General features: G+C 56.8%; 1 protein-coding gene across 1 annotated transcript in view; it reads left to right on the top strand.

Annotated features, from left to right (window-relative positions):
* Positions 1-11,370, top strand: part of PPP6R1 (protein phosphatase 6 regulatory subunit 1) — a 23,310-nt gene that overhangs the window by 9,056 nt on the left and 2,884 nt on the right. The window contains 15 exon segments of the mRNA XM_025196710.1: positions 28-93; positions 541-653; positions 1,608-1,721; positions 1,804-1,969; positions 2,835-2,987; positions 4,417-4,557; positions 5,203-5,267; positions 5,931-6,046; positions 6,616-6,701; positions 8,215-8,304; positions 8,837-8,934; positions 9,595-9,618; positions 10,239-10,296; positions 10,525-10,673; positions 11,266-11,358. Of these exon segments, the coding sequence (XP_025052495.1) occupies positions 28-93; positions 541-653; positions 1,608-1,721; positions 1,804-1,969; positions 2,835-2,987; positions 4,417-4,557; positions 5,203-5,267; positions 5,931-6,046; positions 6,616-6,701; positions 8,215-8,304; positions 8,837-8,934; positions 9,595-9,618; positions 10,239-10,296; positions 10,525-10,673; positions 11,266-11,358 (1,532 nt within the window).

Genomic DNA, 11,370 nt, shown 5'->3' with positions numbered 1-11,370 from the left:
CACTCTTTCTCGGGGTCCTTTGTACAGTGGCTGAATGAGGAGAAGATTGTGCAGCGCCTCATCGAGATGATCCACCCCTCAAAGGATGACAATGTGAGGAGCAAGGAGGGGGTCTTGCCCTGGGGCAGGTGATAGGGCTGGGTGCACCTGTCTGACATGTAGGGGGCTGGGTTCAAGCTGGGTTGATCAGGGCAAGAGCAGCATAGGGAAAACTCTGTGATCTCTGCCAGCCTGAACATGTGCCCCCAGGGAGGCTTCTCCTGCTTGAGTCACCAGATAACTGGCTTCTGCCCCCACTTTAACACACCAGTCCCTGCTCCCCATAGAGAGCTGGGATAGAACCCAGGTATCCCACTAGCCCCCCCCTTCCCCTCCCCCCTCCCTGGGGGTGTTGTCTCTAGATCTTGGGGTTCCTTGGTACCCTGCCCCAGTGCCTGAGGGTGCCAAGGATGAGGCATGGCCTTGGCTGCTTTTGGGGTCCAGCCCTTCCCTTTCTGTTGCCATTGCAGTAATGTCCTTCCCCCTTGCCCCCATCCCTAGCAACATTCCAATGCAGCCCAGTCCCTGTGTGACATCATCCGCCTGAGCCGGGAGCAGATGATCCACATCCCGGACAGCCCCGAGCCTGACCAGCTGCTGGCCACACTGGAGAAGTGAGTGCAGAGCCCCACCAGGGCCGCTGGGGAAAAGGGGCTGTGGGGCAGGAGCGGGGGAGCAGCAGCAGGGCTTCATGGGTTGAGAGGAGAGCCTAGGGCTGGGGCTCCTTACTATTAGCTTCAATGAAAAAGAGAAACTGAGGTACACAGTCTTCATGCAGATAACATGGGAAAGCAGGGGGAGAACCCAGGCATACTAGCACCTATCCCCCACTTCTCTAACCCACCAGACCCCAACTCCCCTCCCAGAGCTGAGAGGGTACCCTGGTGTCCTGGCACCCAGCAACCTCCCTGCCCCAATCTTAACCCATCAGACCCCCACTCCCCTCCCAGAGCTGTAAGGGAACCCAAGATGTCCTAGCACCCAGCCCTCTCTTCCTCCTCTCAACATACCAGACCCCAGGACCAGCCCAGGGTCAAGAGATAAGAGAAAAGACTGTTTTGAGCTCTGAGCTTTTCTGATAGCTGAGGGGAATGTAGGAAACCTCCTCTGTGTCTAGGGTTAATGTCAAAGGAGCTACATAGGTTATGGAGCTGGTTATACGGGGGTTGTTGCCCTGTCCTGTGATGCAGCTGGCTCTGGGGTGGGATGTAATGGGGGCTGGTTATACAGGGCCCCTTGCCCTGTGCTGCACTGCAGCTAGCTCTGAGGTGGAGCATGGGTGTGGGATATTTATACAGGGCCCTCCCTCCTGGCACAAAGATGTAGCTGACTCTGCCACAGACCATGGGTGGAAGGTAGACAGTTTTTATACAGGGCCCTCTCTCCTGGTGCTGAGATGCAACTGCCTCTGGGGTGGGGTATGTTGGGGGGTTGGTTATACAGGGTTCCTTGCTCTGTGCCATGATGCCTCTGGCTCTGGAGTGGAATGTGGTGGGGGTGTTTATACAGGGCCCTCTCCTGGTGCCAAGATGTAGCTGGCTTTGCTCTAACCCTGGTCTCCCACGCAGGCAGGAGACAATCGAGCAATTGCTGAGTAACATGTTCACGGGGGAGCACAGCGAGTCAGTTTTGGTCAGTGGGATCCAGGTTCTCCTCACACTGCTGGAGCCGCGCAGATCCAGGTGAGGGCAGGTGGGTGTGGGGCAGGGATCCAGGACCCCCTCTCAGCCCCCTGTCCTGCTGCTCACCCCATGCTCCCCACAGGGCCGAGCCGGGAGGGCTGGGTGGCTTCTACTGTAACCTGGATGGGCAGCTGGAGATGGGCCCTGGCAGCTTGGATGTGCCTCAGCGCCAGGTCAGCCTGGGCACCCTGCTGGCACTCAGGCAGCACCTCCCGGACTTCCACCAGCTCCTGCTTGAGCCCCCCAAGGTAACAGGGTCAGACACCAGGGTTTTGCCAAGCTGACAGAGAGACCGGGACTGTTGAGTTAGACATGGGATGCTGGGACCCAGGATGCCTGGGTTCTATCCCAGCCTGGAAGGAGATCAGGGTCTAGTACAGGGGTGCTCAGCCTCTGGCCTAAAGAGCCATGGCATCCAATCTGTGGGGCTCCACACAGGTTGGGTAATCTGATGGTGTGAGTGCAGTGGCAAGTAACATGGCCACCCCTCCCATGCCACCAAGTTCCCAAGCAACCAGATGGGGGCCAGGCCATGCCCCCTTCCCTCCCTCCCCTGCAGGACCAGTTGAGGCAGACTGGTCCCTGACTGCTCTCCCTCCCCCGCCCCTCCACCCACTCCACAGTCAGATTGGGCCCTTCCTCACTGCCCAAAGTGCTGGATCAGGCCCTCTGACCAGATCTAGTCCACAGACAGACAGCACTGTCCATCTAGCCTGAGTGGGGGGAAAAAGTTGGGGAGCACTGGTGTAGCATGTTGGAGCTTGGAAAACTAGAAGCTGGGACTCCTAGGTTCTGTCCCAGCTCTAGGAGGGGATTGGGGAGGGGTGTCAGACTAGGAGCCAAGGAATCTTGGGTTCTAACTCTAGCTCTGGGTGGGGAGTGTGGTGTAGTGAGTTGGAGTAGGGGTGATTTGAGAGCCAGGTTGCCTGGGTCCTATCCAAGTTCTAGGAAGGATCAGGGTCTTGGTTAGAGCAAGGAGGGTTGGCTGGGGATCCCAGGCATTTAGATTCTATCCCAGCTCTAGGAGGGGTAGAGCAGGATGTAGGGGAGTGTGGCTACCGGTCCAGGCTCTGGGGTTCCGCACGGGGTTACTAACCCTGCCACGTGGTGCAGCGTGAGTCCGTGAGGATGACGTGGGGGCTTCTGGACCTGCCGCTGGGCAACACACGACTGCACGTGGTGAAGCTGCTGGCTAGCGCCCTGGCTGCCGGTGACGCAGGGCTGCAGGACGAGCTGCTGGGGCTGGGTGCCCTCGACACCATGCTGGTGAGTGGGGGAAGGGGGCAGGAGCTGTCACCACATAAGGAACGACAGGGAAGCCAACCCAGGGCCCAGCCAGCCCAGCCTTCCAGCCCCATCTCCCCTCATCTTCCTATCCCTTTCAGGTTCAGTGTCTGGACTGCCCCTGATTTCTCACCTGCTGCTCTGAGTGGTCCGTCATGCCCAATGTCCTGTCTCACAGCAGCAGGGAGCAGATGCTGAAAGGAGGGTGAACAGGATCTAAGCAGGGTTTTTTTCCCCATTGTTCCTCTCACTTGCAGCCTCCAACATTTAAGGTCTAGAAAAGTCTGGTTGAGAGGCAGTGCCCCTAATTCCCAGGTTCAATAGCTACTGATGCCCCTTTCCTCCAAGAATACATCCAATCCTTTTTTTTTTTTAATCCAGCTAAGCTGTCAGCTTCCACACCATCTGGTAGCAACAAGTTTCATGCTTGAATGTTTCGTGGCATGAAAAAACTTCTTTTTGTTAGTTTTAGACTTTGTACTTGTTAGTTTATTTTCTTGTGACCCCCAGTTCTTGTCTTGTTAGAGAAAGTAAACAATAAATTCCTAGCTACCATATATACCTGATTCTAAGACAACCTCGAATTTAAGACGACCCCACAGTTATTAGGGTCTAGACATGGAAAACTATATTTATTTCTTCCATGTCTAAAATTTAGTTATTGAAGGATTCTCTTAAATTCATCCCTCCCACCACTGTGACAGGAAAAGTAGTGGCAGAGTAAGCAGTAGGTTGGGGGCAGGCAGCCTGCCACATGCCCCTTGTCCTCCCCCTTGCCCTTGGTGCCTGTCCCCCTCCCCCCTTACCTTTGCAGCTGCTCTTGCTCTGTCTCCTCTGGGGGCATGGAGAAGCCAGGTACTAGCAGCAGCTCTGTATTCAGTCCGGAGCACGGTCAGAGCCACAGCAGCTCCATGTGCCCCTTCCCCACACTTCCCTATACACCCCCTGTCTACTGCATGAGCCACCCTGGCCCTGTCCATAGCCACAGCTGCTTGTCTGGCCCGTACTTGAATCTTAAGATGAGAGGGTTTTTTTCTGCCACGCTGAATGGGGACAGAAACCTTGTCTTGGATTTGAGTAAATATGCTACTTCCTTTTCACAGTTTAGTATTTTGTAAACCCTTTCCATGTCCTTTTTCTAAACTGAATTAGAACGCTTTAGTCTCTCCTCAGATGAGATGGGGACTTTGCCTCAAGCCCTGATGAGGAAAGCAAGGCCTAGGCTCTGATTCCAGGAGCAGGAGGCTCTCTATGCCCAGCTGCACTTCCTGTCCCAAATCACGCTGGTGTCTGAATGGCCTCCAGTGTACTCCACCCCAGATGCAGCCTCAGCTCAGCCCTTGATCACCAGCTCTCCTGTGGTACCACCTGCTGGCCATGCCCTGAGCTCTGTCTTTCTTTCCATTCTTAGGACCTCTATTTCGAGTACAGTTACAACAACTTCCTGCATGCTCAGGTAGAGGCCTGCCTGAGCACCATGCTCTGGGCTGGCCCCGGGGACACCCTGGAGGACAGCTCTCAGCCTGTCCCAGACAGTCCTGTCATCACGCACGTGAGTGGGATTGGGAACCACAGCACTGAGACCCTGAACCCAATAGTCCTAGCTCCTCTCCCAGAGTGCCCAGGCATCTGAGCTCCCACTGCTATAAGCCACCAGACTCTGCTTCCCTCCCAGGGCTGGGCTAGAACCCAGGCATCCTGGATCCCAGCTTTCCCACTTCCCTTCTGCACCTGGAATAAGAACCCAGGCATCCTGGCTGTCACCCACCAGACCCCACTCCCCTCCTAGATCTGGGATAGAACCCAGGCATCCTGGCTCCCAGCCCCTGTGGTTCAACTCGCCACACCCCACTACCTTCCCAGACCTGGGATACAACTGAGGAATCCTGGCTCCCCCACTCCTCTGTTGTTGCTGGTACAGAACCCTGGTGGTCTGGTTCCTAGCCCCCTGCTCTACCCATTAATTCCCACCCCCTCCCACAACTGGGGTATAACCCAAACATTCTGGCTTCCAACCTCCACTTTTCTACCTCACCAGAACCCCCATCCTCCCAGAACTGGGATAGAACCCAGGAATCTTGTTTCCCAGCCCCTGCCCCTGTGCTGTAACCTCTTTCAAGTCCCTCCGACCCTGGGGTTTTCCCCCACACGCCGTGCCAAGAGCCCCCAGTCTGACCCACTCCCCTTCCTTCCGTAGCTGCTTCAGAAGTGCTGCCTGGTTCAGAGAGTGCTGTCTGCCTGGGAAGAGAATGAGCAGGCTCAGTAAGTGGGAGTGTGTGTGGGGCCCCTGCCAGGGCAGGCTCTGCCCTGCTCTCCCCAGCCCAGGGGATGAGGCTCCACCATTGAAACAGTGCCTGGGAACACCAGAGAGAGCATCCATCTAGTCCTCTGGAGTACAGCCTGCCTAGGGCTGGGATGCACCTGTCTCTCGGGAGGAACACAGTGAAGGCTGGGTATAGACAGACCAGGGTGCTCAACCTCTGGCTGGTCCATGGAGTTGTGGTGTCTGGCCCACAGGTCAGGAAATGGGAGCAGAGGGAGAGCAGTGGCAATTAATACTGCTGCCATCCATGCCCCTTCTCCCTCCCTTCCCTTCCACAGGGCCAGTTCAGGGTCAGCCCGTGCCTCCCACCCCCCAGACTGGCCCACGTCCCCTTCCTCCCCATAGGGCAGGGTCTGTCACAGCTGGGCCAAGGCTGAGATGCAGCTGCCTCTGGGGTGGAGCAGTGAGGGCTGGATATAGTGCAACCTAGTACCTGGTACTGAGATGCAGCTGCCTCTGGAGTAGGATGTGTTACCCAGTACTGGGATGCAGCCACCTCTGGGGTTGGGGCACGTTTGGGTGTACAGGGGCCATGGTTGAGATGCAGCTGCCTCTGGGGTGGAGCTTCAGTGACCCTCTTCTCCTGCCTGGGTCTCTTGCAGGTTGGCTGGCGGGAGGCGCAAGGGCTACATGGGGCACCTCACCCGGATCGCCAATGCCTTGGCACAGAGTGCTGAGAAGGGCCCCCATGCTGCCCATGTGGGGCAGCTGCTGAAGGGTAGGTGCAGGCGGGGATGGTGTGGGTCATGCTAGGCACAGGGAAAAGGACAGAGCTAGGCTGCCAGCTACCGGCAAACATCTTCCACCCACACCTGGGGCTTCAGATGTTTCCAAAACCTTTGGTGGGCATCCTAGTTGCAGGCCCAAGCCTGGAGGCTTGGGGTTTGGATGCCCCTGAGTTTTGCTTGCCCTTAGACATAAGGCCATCAGAGCAAGCAAGGGAGGAGACTCCTACTTCCATGAACTGGGCTTAAAGCCACTGCACCTCTGCAGGTACTGCATCACACCAGAAGAGCAGTTCTCCCAGGGTGCGGTTTAGGAAAACTGCCTCCTTGGACATGGATACATGGTATTTCCCCTGCCAGGTTAGGAAGCCACTACACCTGTCCTGAGCCTTCATCTTAGCTTGTAACCTAGCACTACAATTCAGCAGAAGTAGGGGGTGGTGGGCACCATGCGCTGGGGCTATTCTCTGTTCCCCCTCCAAGGGGCCAGGCTCAGGCAGGGACTCTGCTGGGGAGGGATGACTTTTCTGATCCTCCCCTCCCCTACTCCATCTGCCCCCAGACCTGCCTGAAGAGCTGCAGGACCAGTGGGAGAAGTTCATCTCTGGGCATCTGGCAGAGACCAACAAGAAGAACATGGTGGATCTAGTGAGTACCCACCACTCCCATCCTGCCCCTTGAGAGAGGGGGCATATAGGGCAGCTGGGAGAGGCAGGGTACTGGGATGTACCCTTCCCTGCTGACTGTGGCACCAGCGTGACAGTGGTTTTACCCTGGGGCCCTCACTTGGATGACTTGGATGAGAGGGTGGAAAGCACACTGTCCAAGTTTGCTGATGACACTAAGATGTGGGGTGAGGTGGACACACTTGAAGGGAGAGAGAGGCTGCAACTAGATTTAGACAGACTACAGAAGTGGGCAGATGGTAATAGGATGGGGTTCAATGTAGATAAATGCAGGGTGCTGCAACTGGGGAGAAGGAATCCACAGCATACATACAGGCTGGGGAGCTCCCCCCTTGTGAGCACAGAGGTGGAAAGGGATCTTGGAGTCATTATTGACTCCCAGATGAACATGAGCTGCCAATGCCAGACCGCAGCCAGCAAAGCCAACTGCACCTTGTCGTGCATCTCAAGCTGGTCCAGAGAGGTGATACTCCCTCTCTATGCGACTTTGGTCAGGCCGCAGTTGAAGTACTGCATCCAGTACTGGGCGCCGCACTTCAAAAGGGATGTGGCCAGCCTGGAGAGGGTTCAGAGGAGGGCCACCCACTTGGTGAGAGGACAGCAGGACAGGCCCTACAAGGAGAGACTGAAGGACCTGAACCTGTTCAGCCTCAGCAAGAGGCACCTGAGGGGGGGACCTGGTGGCTGCCTATAAATTCATCAGGGGAGATCAACAGCAAATAGGTAGAGCCCTTTTCTCCCCAGCACCACCTGGGGTGACAAGGAACAACGGTAACAAGCTGATGGAAAATAGGTTTATGTTAGAGATCAGAAGGCAATATTTTACAGTTAGGGTGGCCAAAATCTGGAACCAGCTTCCCAGGGAGGTGGTCCTCACCCCTACCTTGGGCAAATTCAAGAGGTTGGATGATCACCTGTCTGGGGTCTTGTGAACCCAGCATTCATTCCTGCCTGTGGCAGGGGGTCAGGCTAGATGATCTGTTCAGGTCCCTCCTGACCCTAGCTACTATGATACTCCTTCACATACCACCCCATCCCCCCACCCCTCAAGGTCGCAGCTAGCCCAGTACATCTCCCTGTGTTACTTGCACTCCCCAGCCAGCGCAATACTCTCCCCCACAACAGTGCAACCCAACACACATGCGCACACAGTCCTCACAGCCAGCCCAGTATACCCTTCCACATTCGCACCTATCCCATCAAGACCCCAGCCAGTCCAGTATACCTTGACTCTCTCACTCACTCGCATCCCCCTCCCCCAACTCCTTATGCCACATCTGTCCCAGACTTCCCCCTTCTTCCTTTCCAGCCATGCCTTGGCACTGGCCCTCAACCCTGTAGCAGGGGATACCCCCAGGTGGCACTGTAGAGCCCCTCTAAACTGGGTGATGCAGTGTGGGGAGTGGGGGCTGGGATGTGATGTTCACTCCAGGCTGTGACCCCGGCCTGACCTATCTGCCTCTGTCCCTCTTCAGGTGAACACGCACAACCTCCACTCTTCAAGTGATGATGATGACGGAGACCTGAAGGAGTTCAGCTTCCCCCAGGAGGCTGTACTGCAGCAGGTGTGTGTGGGCCAGCCCCCATGCTCATGGAGATGCAGGATTGGTTATAGATGCTTTCAATAACCAGCTCCACCCCAGAAGCAGTTGCAGCTCTGTGCTGAGGGTAGGGTCTTGTATGAATAGCTCCCAGCGTGCTTCACCCCAGAGGTAGCTGCATTTCAATTCCCATATAAACACCCTCCAACGCAGAACAGCCCTCAGTATGTTATTTCCCAGAAGCAGCTGCATCTCAGCCCTGTGTGAGGGGTCTCTATAAATAGCCCCTAATGTACCCGACCCCAGATGTGGTAGCATTTCAGTGCAGGGCAAGGGGTCCTTGTATAAAGAGCCCCATCCCCTTTGCTATGATCCACCCTAGAGGCAGCCGCATCTCAATGCAGGGCAAGGGGTACCAGTATGGCCCACTCCAGAGGTGGCTGCATCTTGGCACTGTGTGCAAAGAGTCCCTGTGCTGAGCCTGCTGGGATCTGTGCCCAGCTCCTGCCAAGTCTGTTCTCTGTCCTCTTGTCCCCCCCCCTCCCCCACCCCCCAGGCCTTTGTTGATTACCAGATGCAGCAAATGACCTCAGCCTTCATAGACCACTTTGGCTTCAATGATGAGGAGTTTGGGGAGCAGGAGGAGAGTGTCAAGTGAGTACTGCCCAGCCCAGCCACAAGGGTGCAGTTGGCCACTGGGTGGTGCTGCTTCCTCACTGTCTGATCTTTGTTAGAAAGGGCAGGGCTAGGAGCCTGGACCCCTGAGTTCTCTCCCAGTTGTGGGAGAGGAGTGGAATCCTAGTGAGTTAGAGCAGGGGGGCTGGGAGCCAGGACTCCTGGGTTCTCTTCCAGCTCTTAAGAGGGTAGTGGGGTCTGGTGGATTGGATTCAGGAGGCCTGGGTTTTCTCCCAGTTGTGCTGTGGTTCTCGCAATACTTGGGACCTACCTGGGCATTGGACGGGTTTCTGTATCTCTGCTCATTCTGCCTGCAGACCCTTCTGTGCCAGATATTTGGAGTGATGCTCCCCCTGCTATGGTCAATTCAGAGAGGGACTGCCTGAGCTAACAGCATCACTCTCCTGGGGGCTTTGTCCATCTGTCTCTCTAACCCAGCCTTGCCCACACGGCACAACCCACCCCCACCACACACCCCATCCTGAGATCCATCCATCTAGGGCTGGTACTTCCAACATGCAAACTGTAATCTCCCCAGGCCCCCCCCTCCTCCAGTTGTGGGGGGTACGAGGGTCTCCTCAGCCCCCTCGGTTTGATTGTCTCTGCTTCTGTCTCTCTCTTTCTCTCTCTGCCTTCCAGTGCTCACTTCCGCCAGCTCAAGAGGTAACAGTCCTAAGAGGCCCCCCCCTCTCCCCCACCACCCATCACCTGGGCACAGGCTGGAATTAGTCTGACCGTTCCCTTCCCCCCCCTCACCTCCACTCCCCCAATCCTGGAGAAGGTGGGGGCTCCCTCCAGGCCTTACATGGTTAACCTTCCCACAACCCCTTGTGGGATGACTAGACTCTGGGCTATACTGGTCACAGCACTCCCAGCCACCCTCTGCCACATCCCCAGGCTCACCTATGCATGCAGAGGGACCCAGGACATCTGGGTTCTATCCCACAGGTCTGTCTCTGTCCTCACAAACATCCCAGCCACATCTCCCTCTCCCACAGAACTTCCCTCTCCTCCAAGGCGCTCTCTGGCTCTGGACCACACCACTGGGGTCTGATGAGAACTGTGCTATGGCCAGGGCTATCTCAAGGAAGCAGGACACCTGAGTTCTGTCCCAGCTCTTTGTGGGGTGTGGCGGCTTAGACTGAGTCATGCAGAAGGATTGGGAGCAAAGACACCTGGGTTCTATTCCAACCTTGGGAGGGGGGCGTCCAGAGAGGTAGAGTAGGGGACCAGGATGTTCCAGGCTAGTCCATGCCTATCTCATACCAGCCCCTCTGTTCCAGTGCCCCCTTCGACAAGACAGCCAATATCACCTTCTCGCTGAACGCTGATGATGAGAGCGTGAGTGTCCCCTTCCCTCCCTCATGGCCCAGTGCTGGCATCCCCTGGTGCCCTACACAGCCCTTGCTACCTGCTACCCATGGGAGCATGAAACCCCTGCTGCCCCCACTGGGGATGAACACTCCAGATCTCCAGCCTGACCCCCTCCTCCCACACACATAGCTTCCTACTTCCTCCTGCCCCCTCCCCCAAGCCCCTCTGACCCACACTGTGCTCTACCCCCCACAGCCCAACTCCAACCTGTTTGAGATCTGTTACAAAGAACGCATCCAGCAGTTCGATGATGACGAGGAGGAGGAAGGTTTGGATGGGGAGGATGGCTGGCACCAGAAGGCTCTGGACTTCCCGGGCAGCACCACGCATTTAGCACGGCCCAGGTACCAGCTCTACCTGTGGGAACCCCAGTTCACCCTGGGCTCTAAGGGAACCAGGACACCTCGTTTCTCTCAGACCACTGGGAGGGGGGTGGGGTCTGGTGTATTGGAGCTGGAGCGGTTGGGACCTAGGGCACCTGGGTTTTATCCTAACTCTGGGAGCGGGGTGGGATCTGGTGGTTTAGAACCAGGGAGGACTAAGAGCCAGGATGCCCGAGTTGTCTCCTGCCGCTGGGAGGACTGCATTGTGCTAGGTCAGAGCAGAGGGCACTGGGAGGCAGGATGCCTGGGCTCTATCCTCAGCCCTCAGGCGTTGTGGGGGGGGTGTCTGGTGGGTTAGATCCAGGGGAAGTGGGAGCCAGGACACCTGGTTCTCCCAGTTTGGGGACAGAGTGGGGGCTTGACACCCTCCTTCAAAGCAGCTGTTACTGTTTGCTGTCAAGGATGGACTCTGACCCAGGGTGTTGGTGAGGGAGAGGGTACTGAGCTGGGTAGGCTTCTGGGCCTGATCCTTGGAAGGGACAGGATACCAGGGTAGGTACCAGGGTAGATGGGCTGGTACTCTAATCCAGGGCTCCTGTTTTGCCTTGTGCAGGAGCTGCGGGAGCACAGACAGCGAAGACAGCCGGGACTCAGAGGAGGAGGAGGGCGAAGAGGAAGACACGGGTGGGGGGGGGGGGGGGGGGGGGGGGGGGGAAGA

This window comes from Alligator sinensis, unplaced genomic scaffold (assembly GCF_000455745.1).
Source record: "Alligator sinensis unplaced genomic scaffold, ASM45574v1 scaffold647_2, whole genome shotgun sequence".
Lineage (NCBI taxonomy): Eukaryota > Metazoa > Chordata > Crocodylia > Alligatoridae > Alligator > Alligator sinensis.
Note: the sequence above shows the minus strand (reverse complement) of the source record. Positions and strands in the feature narration are given on the sequence as shown.